Source organism: Oryctolagus cuniculus, chromosome 1 (genome assembly GCF_051225735.1).
Source record: "Oryctolagus cuniculus isolate XC-2025 breed Fujian yellow rabbit chromosome 1, ASM5122573v1, whole genome shotgun sequence".
NCBI lineage: Eukaryota > Metazoa > Chordata > Mammalia > Lagomorpha > Leporidae > Oryctolagus > Oryctolagus cuniculus.
The window spans coordinates 22,119,162-22,135,337 of NC_142867.1; the positions used below are offsets into that span (position 1 = coordinate 22,119,162).

The following is a 16,176-nucleotide window of genomic DNA, read 5'->3' on the forward strand; positions in this document are numbered from 1 at the left end:
AGCCACCCCCAGGGGAGGCTGTGGCACAAGTTACTCCAGGTGAGAGTGCAGAACCTTGGAGCAAAGAATGGTTTTGTTTTAAGCTAGTAAATTCTGCAGTAGTTTGTTAGGTAGAAAGAGAGAATGGAAATAGTCTTTGGTATTAGGATAAAGTGCTGCCATGAATAGAAATTGAAAATATGTGTTATTGATTTTGGGAATGAGTTACAGATGTCTGCTGAAAGACCAGCAATAAGACGATTAATGGAGGCTGAGAGAGTGCTTAGGATACTGGGGAGGAGAGAAGGTGCATTTACCTGCTGGGGTAGAAAGAAGGCAAGTTCCCTACCGCCCAAACAAGTGGTCAGGCTGCATTTGGGAAGACGGAAGAAACACCTAACGAAGTGGTAGACCTGGCTAGGGTTTCTGGAAAGAATGCTGACAATGACACGTGGTTTTTGAAAAAAATACCTATGATGAGCTATTCAAAGAGAAATAACTAAACCAGTTTTTAAAAATCTAAGGGAGAATGGTTTCAATCTGAGAAGCGCAGTGATAGAATCTGAAACTTTCTCATTACGACTCCTCCAGTCAGCAGAAGGTTTTAAAGCTAAGAAGAAGAAGAAGAAAAAAAAAAAAAAAAGAAAGAAAAGAAAACCGAGGGTGCTATCAGTAAAACTATATCTTTAGATCCAGGGCAAAATCAAGGGCATGATAGTAGGACCGTTTGTCACTACTGCCTTGGAAAGAATTTGATCAGCCATAACAGGCCCTCTCAGTCAGACAAAAGGCATGTAAGAATTCTAAGGGCATTGTCTGTAACTCACTGTCAAATAGACACAGGCCTTCTTGGGGAATATGTGAGTGTGGCTTCTGCCTGATAGACTGGTTTATCACCTGTCCAGGAAGTTTTTTTTAAAGGAGTTGTGCCAGTTTGGTCAAAAAGGGATAGGAAATCAGGAAACAGGCTGAGAAAACTCTTCAGGACATTTCTTACTGAAAAGGGAAGATAACTTGGAAAAAACGTCAACCGCTGAGAAGCAGATGAAGGAATCAACCCAGGGAAGCAAAACGGGCCCTAATCATGGAATATTCTCCCCCCCCCCCACCACATAGAGTGGGGGACTGGTGACTTATAGCCAGATGATTTCAGAAGTGCCACGGTGTGGGGGGGCAATGTTGTGGCACACCAGGTAAGCCACTGCCTACAATGCCGGCATCCCACACGGGTGTTGGTTCAAGCTCTGGCTGCACCACTTCCAATCCAGCTCCCTGCTAATTTGCCTGGGAAAGCAGTGGAAGATGGCCCAAGTTCTTGAGCCCCTGAATACTGTGGGAAACCTGGATGCAGTTCCGTGTTCCTGGCTTTGGACTGGCCCAGCCCTGGCCATTGCAGCCATTTGGGGAGTGACTGGAAGATCTGTCTTTGTCTCTCCCTAACTCTGCCTTTCAAATAAATAAAACTGCCATGGGATTGCTGAATGCCTTATATTGTCTTGCTTTTAAACTAACAGAGCACTTATTCTTCATATCAATGTAGGCTGTGTTTGTGTATGTGCAGCAGATTCATCTTTTAATTCAAAGGTCTGCAGATGAAAAGAAGTTGAACCCGAGGAGCCTCTTGCATAAATACAAGCAGACTCTGAGCCTGATGTCAGAACTGGATGAGACTTTGGGGATCTTGGCAAGGGTGAGTGTGTGTTGCATGCAGGAAGAATTTAAACATACCTACAAAGGGTCTTCAAAAAGTTTATGGAAAATGCACATTATGAAAAAAATGCATGATTACAAACTTTTTTGCAATAAAATGAATTTATTTTTATATTCCATTTATCATGAATTTCCTGAAGTGCCCCTGCATGGAAGGTATGTTATCTTGTCTGTCCAGTCCCAGCTGTATGAGTGACTTTAGGCGAGGTGGGCACATCTCGAGGGCTGGCTGACAGAAGAACTGTGAACAGATGGCTGCTGTTTTACACCACCACATTCTGGAGCTGTATGCCACGTGCAGCAAGATTTAACTGAGACACAAATGACCAGTTCCCTTTGGGCTGCTCTTAAGCTTCAGGTTCTCAGTGGTTTTAGCGTGACGCACCTGGGTGTGATCTTCTTTGCATTTGTACTGCCTGGAGTTTGCTGAGCTTCCATTTTTCATCCGTTTTGGAAAATTCTTTCTCATTTCTTCTTTTTTTTTTATTTATTTTTTTATTTTTTGACAGGCAGAGTGGACAGTGAGAGAGAGAGACAGAGAGAAAGATCTTCCTTTGCCGTTGGTTCACCCTCCAATGGCCACCGTGGCTGGCGCGCTGCGGCCAGCGCACCACGCTGATCCGATGGCAGGAGCCAGGAGCCAGGTGCTTGTCCTGGTCTCCCATGGGGTGCAGGGCCCAAGCACCTGGGCCATCCTCCACTGCACTCCCTGGCCACAGCAGAGAGCTGGCCTGGAAGAGGGGCAACCGGGACAGAATCCGGCGCCCCAACCGGGACTAGAACCCGGTGTGCCGGCGCCGCAAGGTGGAGGATTAGCCTAGTGAGCCGCGGCGCCGGCCCTCATTTCTTCTAATGTGGTTTCTGTCACACTCTTTCTTTTCTACCTCTGAGATTCTAATTATATGCATATATATGTTGCAATTTCACCACGTTTCACATGTTCTTACCTGTTTTTTCCTATTTTTCCTCTCCTTGGTTCAGTTTACATATTTTTCTCATTCACAAAATCTGAGCTCTGCTGTATTCAACATCACATTAGAGTGTCTGATACCTCCCCCCTTTAAAGATTTATTTATGTATATGAAAGGCAGAGTTAACAGAGAGAAAGGGAGAGACAGAGAGGTCTTTCAGCCACTGGTTCACTCTCCAAATGGCCACAATGGCTAGAGCCGCGCCGATCTGAAGCCAGGAGCTTCTTTCTGGGTCTCCCAAGTGGGTGCAGGGGCCCAAGCACTTGGGCCATCTTCTACTGATTTCCCAGGCCATCAGCAGGGAGCTGAATCCTAAGTGAAGCAGCCAGGACTCAAACCAGCACCCAAATGGGATGCCGGCCCCGCAGGTGGAGGCTTAACCTACTATACCGCAGCACCAGCCCCAATTATGATTACTTTAACGTCCTTATCTGCTAACCCTGTATCAGGATACTCTATGCGTCTGCTCCTCTTGACTGTACTTGCCTGGCTGTCAATCACATGACCCTGCTTCTCTGAACTGTATTCAGTCCTTGCGTACTCAGAACCACAGAAACTCCAGAGGATGCCACACTTCATCAGGGCGGGTTTCCCCTTCACTCTTGGCACATCAGGTGAGGTCTGATCCACTCACTCCTGTCAGGTACTCATCTGGGTTGTGGCTTGCTTACAGTTCAAGGACTTTGTCTTAGAGTTTCCCAACCCACCTCAGTCTCCCATATGCAGCATCAAGATAACTCCTGAAGGCAAGACCAGCCATGGGCTGCAGGCTGGCTGCCACCTGGCGTCCTTGTTTCCTAAGCAGTGTGTGAGTTATTTCACTCCACCTTCTTAAAGTTTTCAGCTGAATTCCCCAGGCTCCTGTGTGGCCTTAGCTGTAATTAAATGTTCCTTGGAGAAAAACTAGCCATGTGTTTGCTTTCCAACCTGTTAATCCTACCTTGAGCAACTGCTAAAAGCTTCACTGGTTTCTCCTTTCCCCAGCACTGGCCTTCTCCCTGGGCTGAGCCCAACCCCTAGCACACACCCAGGATCAGTTAAGCGCTCCCGGAGGGGAGAGACAGCTGGCAATCGACAGTTCACCTTGGGAAGGTTCTTCTGTCACTAGTAATTTAGTTCTTTCATATTTCGTTGCCTCCATAGCTTTCTGACGCCTTTAGAAACATGATTTTAAAAGTTTATCTTTCTTTTTTAAAAAGTTATGGCAATTCACCGACCTTCCTTGGCCTATTATATCCCAACTGAGATATTAATTCTGTATCTGCATTAATGTTTAATCTATTATCTCACTAAATTCTCTTATTCTTTGGGGTTTTCTGGACATATGATCTTATCATCAGGCATCCTGAATACGCCTGTCTTCCCTATCCACCTCAATGCCTCTAAGTGCGTGCTGAGTAGTAGCAAATATACTGGACATTCTTGTCTTGTTCTCGGCTTTGGTGGGAAAGCATCTAGAAGGTATCTGGGAGGGTCGTGGCCTTTCTACTGAGAAAAGGAAGAGAAATACGCACCAGTTCTTAACTTAGAGTTAATGTGGCAAGTCGGTGTTGAATGTGTCCAGGCATGTATGTGATTCTGACTCCCCCCCCTTATCAATATGAAGATTTATATGAATGGTTTTTACTTTTTGCATTCTGGTCAGAGAGTGCTATTTTTATTTTTCTGGAATTTATCTGAATTTGTTCACTGCTCTGACATCATCAAGTTTCATGAATATTCTAGTTTCAAACAAAGAAAAGATATATTTTCTATTATTAAAATTTTGAGTTTTATATGTTTAACAAGGTCGGTCCTACAATTACACTTTAGTTTTTTTATATCCTTCCTATCTTTTTTGTCTATTATTATAATATTATTATTAATGGTGAAAAAATAGATATTCCTTCTTAAAAAATATCTATTTTATTTGAAAGTCAGATTTATAGGGAGGGAGAGGCAGAGGCAGAGGCAGAGGTAGAGGCAGAGGCAGAGTTCTTCCATCTGCTGGTTCACTCCCCAAATGGCTGCAACAGCCCTGGCTGGGCCAGGCCGAAGCCAAGAGAGAGGAGCTTCATTGGGGTCTCTCATGTGGGTGCAGGGGCCCAACAACTTGGGCCATCCTCCTCCGCTTTTCCAGGTGCATCAGAAGAGAGCTGGATTGGAAGTGGGGCAGCTGGGACATGACTGGCACCCATATGGGATGCTGGCACTGCAGGCAGTGGCTTTACCTGCTGTGCCACAGTGCCAGTCCCGAAACTCTATATATTGAGAATTAGCCAGCTGAACTCAGTTTGGAGGATCTCCATAATTTTTTTGGCAATACACAAGGCATCATAATCAGGGGTCCCTTCTCCTAGTTCAATGTCAGAGTCTCTTTACTGCCTGTTTGGTCTGGTGCTTGCTGGCTTTGACATCCACAATAAGCACACGTGTGGTGTTGCCTTCTGTCTTCTTCATGGCACACTCAGTGGTCAGGGCCTAGTGGTGACGCCTGTTTGTCCTAGTGACACTTCCAAGGACGTCAGAACTGTAGGGTCTGGGGCCACTGGAAGGTGGGAGAGCTCAGTTCTTTGTTTTGCGGCTGGAGATGCCTCTCGGCACTCCATTACTGGCTTTGAAAGCCTTGCTCTGGCTTGAGACCTGGGAGAGGCAAGAGCTGCCTTTTACTTTTTTTTTTACTTTTAATTGCGGTATATTCTATTTTCTCTGAATCTCCTTTAGTTTCTGCTTTATGAAATTTTTCTTAGTTAACATGTAAACAAATATTAATAAATTATTATTATTGTTATTTTAAAGATTTTATTTATTTGACAGGTAGAGTTATAGACAGTGAGAGAGAGACAGAGAGAAAGGTCTTCCTTCCGATGGTTCACTCCCCAAATGGCTGCAATGGCCAGAACTGAACTGATCCGAAGCCAGGAGCCAGGAGCTTCTTCCGGGTCTCCCATGCAGGTGCAGGGGCCCAAGCACCTGGGCCATCTTCTACTGCTTTCCCAGGCCACAGCACAGAGCTGGACTGGAAGAGGAGCAACCGGGACTAGAACCAGTGCCCATATGGGATGCTGGCACCGCAGGTAGAGGATTAAACTAGTGCGCCACAGCGCTGGCCCCCCAATAACAAATTATTATAAAACAAATATTGCAACTTCATGGTGAACTGTTATCTTCAGTAATACAAAATTTATTTCCTTGTCACTTCAAACTTTTTTGGTATTTTTAATAAACTTATGTAATTTGTTTATCTGAGGCAGATAAAGAGGGGAAGAGAAAAAGCTCCCATCTTCTGGTTTACTACTCAACTGCCCACAATGGCTGGCGCTAGGCTGGGACCACAGTCAGGAGCCAGGAACCAAATCCAGGTCTCCCAGGTGGGTGGCATGAATTTAACTACCTGAGCTACGCATGGTGTGCACTGGCAGGAAACTTGAGTCAGGAGCCAGAGCTGGAAATTGAACCCAGGTGCTCCGGTATGGGGTGTGGGCATCTTAACTTCTATGCCAAATGCCTGTCCCAAGTTTTTTTTAATCTTAATTTTATCTTGCTAGGTTTGGAGATCAAAAACATGTTGTATCATTTTTATAAGTTATATTAAAAATAGATTTAGTTATTTATTTGAAAGGCAGAGTGACAGAGGGAGAAAGAAGTTGGGAGGAGAGAGACAGATTTGTTCACTCCCCAGTGGCTGCAAAAGTTGGGGCTGGGACAGGCTTAAAATAAGAGCCAGGAACTCAATCTGGGTTTCCCTGGTAGGTGACGGGGACCCAAATACTTGGGTCATCTTCCTCTGCTTTTCCAGGTGCATTAGCAGGGAGCTGGATCAGAAGCGGAGCAGCTGGGATGAGAACCTGGGCCCATATGAGATGCTGGCATTGCAGGCGGCAGCTTAACTTGTAGCATCCAATGCTGGGCCCCAGAGCCATTATTAAGTCTTGATCCTCCAGGCAAATACACAATGTTTGCTTCTCGTTCCTTACACCAATGTGGTGTAGTCACTTTGGTGGTCTGAAGTTCATTCTCCAGTCACAGACCTCTCAAGAAGGGGCCTGCAGGAACAACATTCATTGCATGCTCATCACATTTACCAACAGACTCTATACCAACAGTCAATCTGGAAGCGCATGAAATCCTTGGCTCATATTTTTTTTTTTCTTTAAGTATCTTAAATGTGTTATTCCATTTTCTCTCGGAATCAAGAATCACTGTAGAAAAATCTGGTAACATTTGCTTTCTTTCTTTTACTTGAATGTCCCAAAGAATTTCTTCATTTTAAAAAGTTTTATTGGAATTTTTTTAAGATTTATTTCTTTGAAAGACAGAGTTACAGAGAGGCAGAGATAGAGAGAGGGAGAGAGAAGTCTTCCATCCGCTGGTTGACTCCCCAGATGGCTGCAATGGCTGAAGCTGCGCCGATCTGAAGCCAGGGGCCAGGAGCCAGGAGCTTTTTCCGGGTCTCCCATGTGGGAACAGGGGCCCAAGGACTTGGGCCATCTTCTACTGCTTTCTGAGGCTGCAGCAGGGAGATGGATTGGAAATAGAGCAGCTGGGACTCGAACCAGTGTCCATATGAGATGCCAGCATTGCAGGCGGCAGCTTCACCCAACGCCACAGCACCGGCCCCTAGGATATTTTTTAGAATTGGCCATTTTTGGTTGTTTTTCCCAAGCACAAGGAATGCCCTTTCAATTTGAAATTTCAATTCTGTCTTTTATTTTAGGAATATTTTCTTGAATTATAATTTTTAATGATTTGTTTTGTTTCATTGCTTTAGTTTCTACTTTAGGATCCCTGTTCTGCATACATTGGGTCTTTATTTTTCCTTTCTTCAATATTTACAATATTTATCACTTTTTTCCAGATTCTTTTTTTTTTTTTTTTTAAAGATTTAATTATTTTATTTGCTTGAATGGTATTGCTGCTGATTGTTCTGGGTATGTCCTTTTAGGCAAATGTATTTTACAGAAGTAAGACTTGCTGAGTGTTATTTAAATCTAGTTTTGAATATGTTTTTCCTAGCATACTCTCATCAATTCTTCTACTTCTTTTTCTTTTTTAAGATTTACTTACTTGAAAATCAGAGTTATGGTGCAGGGTGGGGAGAGATATCTTTCATCTGCTGGTTTACTCTCCAGATGGCTGCAGTGGCCAACGCTGGGCTAGGCTGAAGCCAGGAGCCAGGAGTCAGGGGCTTCATCCAGGTCTCCTACAGAGGTGCAGAGGCCCAAACACTTGGGTCTTCTTTCTGCTGCTTTCGCAGGCTGTTAGCAGGGAGCTGGATCAGAAGTGGAGCAGCTGGGACACGAACCAGCACTCATACGGGATGCCAGTGTCACAGGGCAGCGTTTCCACGCCGCAATGCTGGCCCTCATCAATTCTTTTTAATTCTCTGTTTTACTTCACTTACTTTTCTCAATCCTACCTTCTGGGTCCCTTTCTGTGATTGTGCTACATTCTCCTTGTTGCTTCTTCCAATCTGGTCATTGTTTCTGTGATTACTGCTTCTATTTGTTTCTTGTGTTCCACCTGGTACTCAAGTTTCATAAGCAGGTTGGGAATACCTCATCTGGAAATGTGGAATCTCCAAAATACTAAAGGTCTGAGTGCTGACACAACACCCTAGGCAGAGAATTCCACCCCTGACACCATGTGATAGGTCACAGTCAGACACTGAAATTGTGGCGTACAGTTACATTCAGGCTTATGTGCACAAAGTATATATGAAATATAAATGGACTTCATGTTTAGACTTGGGTTCCACCCTCAAAATAGTGCATTTTGTATAGGCAAATATTCCAGTATCTCAAAAAATCTGAAGTTTGAAATATTTCTGGTTTTAAGAATTTCAGATAAGGGATATGCAATCTGTATTTCTGTTTTCTATTCCTGTTTTTACATTCTTTGCTCTACTCTACTTTTTTTTATATTTTAGCTTCACGATCTTTATTCAACAAGACAACTGTTCAGTATGATTTTTAGATTCACAAAGGAAAGTTTAGTTTGAATTGCAAGTAGTTTCATGATAAGAGTTTTCTACAAAGTGTTTTTTTTAGTAAGTTTTGCCTTTCTTTCTAATAGCTTTCTTCCATTTTAATTTCAGCGTCGTGTCTGCTGTTTTTATTACTCAGGACTGTGGCTAGGCTACCTGTAGGAAGTTCCTTCAGGCAGTGGACTTCTGCTGATGTTTTCTGAACTTGCTATCCAGCCCTAGCTTCTGCTTCCAAGTCATCCTGAGTGGCTTCTGTGTCTATCTTAACCATGTTTGGGAATCTTCACCTTTCTGGACTTCGGGATCGTTATCTGTTGTGCCCTAACTTAATTATAAATGGACGATGGCTTCTCCATGTGTGGCATCCAGATGAGGAAGGAGGCTGCTATCTCACACTAATACTGGAAATGAGCTTGTTCTCTTAATTACTGTATTACCTCTCAAATGTTATCTGATAAGAAAGAGATGCTTAGCCATAAAATAACTGATTTAAAATAAAAAAAAAAACCCTCTTTACATTTCCAACACACAGAAGTAGATGAGTGTTAGAGACTCTCACTGTATTTTTTTGCAGGCTCTATTGCAGTTTCATTAATATCTGGTTTCATGATTTCAACGGAAAAGGTTTCAAAATATCTTCCCCATCCACCATCCCAAAATGCCAAATATTCCTCATGACCAGAACAATGTCTAACTTATTTCACAGAGATTCCACGGTTTCCAATACCACCACCACTATAAACTGTGTTAGAGTAGGAAAGAGAAAACCGCTTAGGTAAGTTTCACCACAGAACGTAAATAAAAAGAGGCAAACAAGAATACTAACCAAGTGATGGAAAAGGGATCGAAACATTCTGAGTGGGGTTACCTCACATTATCCCTTTAGTCATCAAGTAATATGTGATGAACAGAAGAGGCTGGAGTCATTCAGGGACAACCAATCTAGAAACAGGAGTTTTCAGCTTTCCTGTAGGGGGACTTACCTTTTCCAAAACTTTGGCAATTCGGGTGCCAATTTGTTCAAGTGACTGCTGCGGATACTGGTCTTTGCCAAGATTCTGCAGTACCTGCAACAAGAATTATAGTGGATCAGAGGAGTGAGAGGCAGATGCCGCTGACGCTGAGTTGAGCCTACACAACAGAAGCCTCTGCTTTTCTGGGACAGTTGCGGGGGCTTCGTGGGGAGGCTGTCTGTGGAAGACACGCCCAAGGCTGCTTTACTTTCCCCTTTGTCTCTCCCACTTCACAATCAGAGTGTAACACACATTCACTAAAGCAACATTAGCAAAGAGAAAGGAAGAAAGAAACACTCACTTGTAATCTCGTTGCCCATCGTTGCCCACATGTAGCCACTGCTAATATCTTCTTTTTGTCTTTCAGATTTTTTCTATGATACACACATTACTGTTCTCTCAAAATACAGTACTACAGTACATACTGTTTTCTAAGTTTTCACATAACACATTCGCAACATTGCTATGCCAATAAAACTATTTCTACTACATCTTCTCTAATGGTGCCACTGTATACTATTTCACATCTATACCAAAATTTATTTAACCACTCCTCTACCAGTGGACATTTGTGACACGTTTCTCCAAGTCTTGTCCTAGGAATCTTATTTGCTAGGAATGCACTAGGTCTGCCCTCTTCCCCTTTCTTCTTCTTCTTCTTTTTTTTTAAAGATTGATTTTATTTATTTGAGAGTCAGAGTTAGAGAGAAAGATAGAGATGGAGAGGTAGAGATGGAGAGAGAGGTTTTCCATCTGCTGATTCACTCCCCAAATGGCTGCAATGGCTGGCGTAGAACTGATCAGAAGCCAGGAGCCAGAAGCTTCTTCCCGGTCTCCCACATGGGTGCAGGGGCCCAAGGACTTGGGCCATCCTCCACGGCTTTCCCAGGCCACAGCAGAGAGCTGGATCCAAAGTGGAGCACTAAGACTCAAACCAGCACCCATACGGGATGCTGAGGCTTCAGACCAGGGGTTTAACCTGCTGTGCCACAGCACCTTCCCTGCTCCCCTTTCTTCTTGAGAGTGCGAATAAGAGGATTAATTGTCCAAACATTTCTATCAAGAGCCTCTATGTCATAGAAGGGCAGGCCACTACCCACTTGACAGGTAAATCAGAGTTAGACTTTCATAGTTAAAAAAAAAAAAGCTTATATTTAGTTCCAGGGCTTAAAAAATATTAGGCTTGGCCCAAAGCTACCCAGAAAACAGTCAACCGAAAAAAGGCAGAAAAATCAGCGCTAGTCACTTGTGCTTTCTGGTACCAGCTGCACCGTCACTAAGTCTAGAAGTACAACAGGCTGCGGCTGGAGTGTGGCATAGTGGGTAAAGCCACATATAGGAGCTGGTTTGAGTCCCAGCTGTTCCATTTCCAGTCCAGCTTCCTGCTAATGCACCAGGGAAAGCAGCAGAGGATGGTCCAAGTGCTTGGGCCCCCACACCCATGAGGGAGACCCAGAAGAATCTCCTGGCTCCTGGCTCCTGGCTTTGGATTGACTCAGCTCCACTTAGGGAGTGAACCAGTGAATGGAAAACTCTCTCTCTCTCTGTAACTCTGCTTTTCAAATAAATAAATAAATCTGTAGGGGGAAAAAAAGAGTACAGCAGGCCATGCAAAGCTGAGCACTCACCTCTGTTAACTGACTCTCACCCGTGTAGTGCAGGCTGGCTCGGTTCGAAACCCCGTGCAGGTGGTCCAGGGTATGCATACTCGTGGGTAGGTTGCCATTGCAGAGGGGCTCCATCGCTGGCTGCTGTATTGGGGTGGCAAAGTCTATGTGTTCTGTGATGCTGAAAAATGGAGATTACCATATTAAATGTGGAAAATGTGGGTGGGGAGGAGAAAGAACATTAGCAATCAGCTGATCGACACTTCAATAAGCTATCCCTTTAGTGGTTTCTACCTTTTTATTTTCCTTTATGCACAGAAGCACCCTTCTCCCTATAGAAATACTACTCAAAGTTCAGAGGATACATTTACAGATACAGCTGGGCATTATGTCTGCGTATAAGATGTGAGCATGCGGGATGTGCCTTTGGTGCAGTGGTTAATATGCCGCATATTAATAAATATCCACATCCCCTATCAGAGCGCCTAGGTTCAAGTTCCAGCTCTGTTTCTGGTTACAGCTTCCTGTTAACATGCGCCCTGAGAGGCAGCAGTGCTGGCTCCAGCGCCACTCATGTGGGAGACTTGGGTTGAGTTTCTGGCTCCTGGCTTTGGCCTGGCCTAGCCCTTGCCAGCAGATGAGGGAGACCACTGTCTGTCTCTCTGCCTTTCAAAAAAAAAAAAAAAAACAAAACAAAAAAAAACTCCTTTCATGTATTTCCCACTAGGCACAGACTAAATATTATATAGACTGTCCTATGCACTAACAGTATCTCCAGTTTCATTCCCAGCTATGTAATAAGTTGGACATGCATTCACTGACTCGCTCACTGATTTACTCAGAGCCTATTGTGTGTCATATACTGTAACTAAAATAATTAAGAAAACTCACACAGTCCCTGCGGTTAGGGTGCTCATGGCCATGTGGGGCACCTATTACAGATGAGGCAGGTTACGACAGACACCTAGCACACCGACAGTACACCACAGCAGGCTATGTCTGTCTCCTTTGTTATGGAGAAGCGGGTGGTTAGTAAAGGCTTCTCTGAGGAGGTACGATTTAAGCTGAGGGCTTGGTGCTAGCATAGCAGCTAAGATACTACTTGGGGGACTGGCATTCCATTCCCAAGTGCCTGCATTTGAGTCACAGCTCTGCTTCTGATTCTAGCTTCCTGTTAACACCGATACTGGAATGCAGCAGGTGATGGTTCAAGTAGTTGGGTCCCTAACTGCACTGAGTTCTTGGCTCCTGGCTTTGACTTTGCCCAGGCCCTGCTCTTGGCAGGTATTTAGGCAGTGAACTAGATGATGAGAGCTGCGTGGTTGTCTCTGTTTCTCTGCCTCTCAGATTAAAAGGTGGGAGGGGCATTGTAGCACTGCAGGTTAAGCCACTGCTTGCAATGATAGCGTCCCATATTGGAATGCTGGTTCAATTCTCTGATGCTCCACTTCTGATCCAACTTCCCACAAACGTGCCTGGGAGAGCAGAGAATGATAGTCCAAGTACTTGGGCCCCTGCCACCCATATGGAAGACCAGGATGGAGTTCCTAGCTCCTGGCTTTGACCTGGCCCAGCCCTGACTACTGTGCCCATTTGGGGAGTGAACCAGTGGATGGAAGACTTCTTTCTCTTTGCTTCTGCCTCTTCCCCTCTGTAACTCTACCTTTCAAATAAATAGATCTTTACCTCCCCCTGCCTCCAAACACACACACACACACACACACACACACACACACACAGAGAAGTCCAGCTAGGGAGTTCTTGAATGAACCCATGTGTAGATGATGTTGTTCTAGTTTGAGGAGGCAGCAATGGAGATGGAGAACAGCACATGGAGTGGAAGCGACCAGATTAGTTAAGGGAGTGGGGTTTGAGGGATCTCGCCTAAGCACTGCCGGAGCTGTGCACCAAGAATAAGAAATGAGCAAACAAAATGAATCATTTTTTGGATGGAGCACTGGCAAGAAAATTTTGAGTTTCCTTTTCCTGAACATGAGGTGCCAGAGAGAGTTCTAGATTGAGAGATCAGGCAGGTAACTCTGGGTAAATGGGTAGAAGGTAGACCTTGAAAAAAGGTCTGGTCTTGAGATCCAAATTTGGGAGCCGTCAAGAAGCTGGTGAGGCCCTGGGAGCAGGTCAGGCCGACTAGGAGTGATTACACAGTGGGAGGCTTACTGCTAAGTCCTGGAGAGCTCTCAGCACTTAATCGCTAGAAAAGGGGCCAGCAAGAGGATGAATGTCCAGGGAGGAAACAGCTATCACAGAGGCACCCTTGCTTGTTTTGTATCTTGGCAGGAAATCTGGATCTGCTCAGCTTCCCCTACAAGCTCATGCAGTCTATGAGAGCCCATGGATTTTGTGCTTCCAGAGAGACCCAGTCTTTTAATTCAAACTAAGTGAGTTATATGTGTCTTCCAGAGAGCTTACAAAGTGTGAGTGCAGGCACTGGAAGGGGGACGCATCCACCAGTCTCTACAGTGGGCTGAGTCCACCTGGGGGCTGTGGTCAGCAAGGGTCATCCTTTGATCTGCCAGCTCTAGGAAGGGTGACACGTCTAAGCTGCTGACAGAGATGGCAGCCCTGAAGTCAGCTGATGCCCAGGGAGCTCAATGGTACAGACAGGCCATGAGCAAGGAGAGGTTCGAGATACTCACTCGATGTTTTTTGAAGAAACTGCAAGCCAGGTGCTCACAATGGCAGTCAGCTCTACCCAGCGGAGTTTGAGGCATTCGTCTGGGCTGGGCCATCCCAGACTCTGGTAGTCACGTTTTTTTCCTGGAAGAAAAGTATGTCACAGATCTGTACCACTGCCAAGGAACAGAAGCCACAGTGCCGCGTGCCCTGGTGACTGCTTCACCCAGACTGTAATATTTGGTGATGCCAGTCATTTTTCTAGTCTTCAGAATGTTCACCGTCTACAGATCTCATTGAAATCGTCTCAGTTATGGCAACGGGAATAAAGATCATCTTTGAGTAAAGCCTTATTCACCTTATAGATGGTGAAGTAAATTGGATTTGAAACTAACATGAAACAAGGGTTAAGATATTCTTCAAAGTTAACATTCTAACCAAACAGAGTTTTCACTTCTTCTACATTTTGATTTTATAAGGACAACTCTTAGCAGAAACATTTATCACTAAAGCAAGTTTTCTCCACTCAGCACTACTGACATTTCCAGCTGCATAGCTCTTCATCGCAGGGACCTGCCCTGTGCATTGGAGGGTGTTTCCTGGCATTGCTGGTATCCACCCACTAGATGTCAGTAGTACCTGCCCCTAGATGTAAAACCAAAAATGTTTCCAGATAGTGCCAGATGTCCCCCTGCGGGCAGAATCACCCCATGCAGAAAACTACTGCTGGGAAGGAAAGATGACAATGAAAAGTTACCTTTTTTTTTTTTAAGAGCAATTACTGTGTGTTCATTTACTATGCTAAATGCTTTACATTCATAACCTTATGAGATGAGTTTAAATTCTCATTTCTCAGAGGAGAAAAGAGAGGCTCAACAAGGTTAAGTGACTTGTCTGAAATTACCTGGCTAGCAGGTGGCAGAGCTGGGGTCCAGATCCAGGTCTGTTGGACTCTAACACGCATGCTCCCAGGCGCCACCCTATTTAAAGTTACACGGGGCTTTCTCATATCCTTCCCAGGAACTACCTTGTGGGTCTAGGCCCTCTACATGGACCAAGTCCTCAAGAAAAGAACTAAGTCTTGCCTGGGAAGGGATCTTCTGCAGGAATTACAATGGAATGGAAAGGTAGGAGAACTGTAACTTTTTATTCTGTAGGACTTTACTAACAACAGAAAACTGTGTGAGGTACAGGCAGAGGTTTAAATTTAGATTTTAATAAAATAGACGAGAATAGTTTGGAAGTTTCAGATTAACTCTGTTTAAATTAATAACTTAAATAAACCATAAGTTTCACAATAAAGCTTTTATGTTTCAGAAATTTGTTTGAAAAATATTTATTGCGCACCTATTATAAGGGGCTAGGAAAGTTAGGATGCTAGGGATACAGACAGGAATAATAAGGTGGCCTGCTCTTGAGCTCACAGTCTAGTGAGGAAGGTAGACGTTAACAAATCATTATAAATACAACAGGAGAAGTGGAAGACTGCAGGTGTAGAACAATTGCACAGAGGTAAGAGCAACTATTTCTGCTTGAAGATAACAAGGATGACATGGCACTTGAGTTTGAAGTTTTAGCGTGAGTGGCATTTTAGCACCGCAGAGGTGACATAAGGGCATTCCAGACAGAGGGTACAGCATATGCAGTGGCACAGAGTTAAAATAAAAGCATGGTTGGTTCAGAGAATGGTGCTGAGAGATGCTGGATTGTACGCCACACTAGGAGGTTTGGACTTTATCCTGCAGGCAATGGGAAACTTCGAGCCCACATCTCTCCATCTTGTTCACAAGGATATCAAAAGAGGCTCTGTTAAATGCCTTGCTGAAATCCAGTTACATTATGTCTATGGCACTTCCCTGGTCTTCCAGTCTAGTAGCCCTAACCAAAAAAGGAAATGAAATTAGTTAAGCATTATCAGTACTTAGTAAATCTACAATGGCTCTTAATGATCTCCACTTTTCCCCCATAGGCTCACAATTATCTGTTTAATAATTTGCTTTAGCATTTTGCCAGGATTTATCATGAAACTTATTAGTTGGTACTCAGCAGAATCCTTATTTATTTGAAAATTAGGATATTGAATCTCAAGTATTTTGCACCTCTTCCATCCCTTGGAACTTTTCACGGCAATGACAGTAAATGGTTCTATGATCTCATCTGCAAGAATACTCAACGCTCTACTTTGGTCCAACAACCTGAAACCATTTGAAATTGCTTAAGTGCTCACAATACTGAGCTTTAATTTCTACTTTTGTAAGATATTTTTAGTTTTTTGATATAAAGGGAATTAAGCTTATTAT

At 44.0% G+C, this 16,176-nt stretch overlaps 1 protein-coding gene across 7 annotated transcripts in view; it reads right to left on the reverse strand.

Annotated features, from left to right (window-relative positions):
• TTC17 (tetratricopeptide repeat domain 17) overlaps window positions 1-16,176 on the reverse strand; it is a 147,740-nt gene that overhangs the window by 23,193 nt on the left and 108,371 nt on the right. For 2 of the 7 annotated variants that reach the window (XR_016217574.1, XR_016217573.1), the window contains 4 exons: window positions 14,781-15,754; window positions 13,900-14,020; window positions 11,267-11,426; window positions 9,609-9,692 (listed from right to left, as the gene is read on the reverse strand). Coding sequence is in view for 5 of the 7 variants with exons in the window: in XM_089309447.1 (XP_089165573.1) it covers window positions 7,720-7,842; window positions 9,609-9,692; window positions 11,267-11,426; window positions 13,900-14,020 (488 nt within the window). In the remaining 2 variants the exon portion in view is untranslated. Of the gene's footprint in view, window positions 1-5,424; window positions 7,260-7,634; window positions 7,843-9,608; window positions 9,693-11,266; window positions 11,427-13,899; window positions 14,021-14,780; window positions 15,755-16,176 lie in introns of those variants that run through there. The other 5 variants (XM_089309456.1, XM_070071410.2, XM_017346067.4 and 2 more) reach the window with 3 other exon arrangements.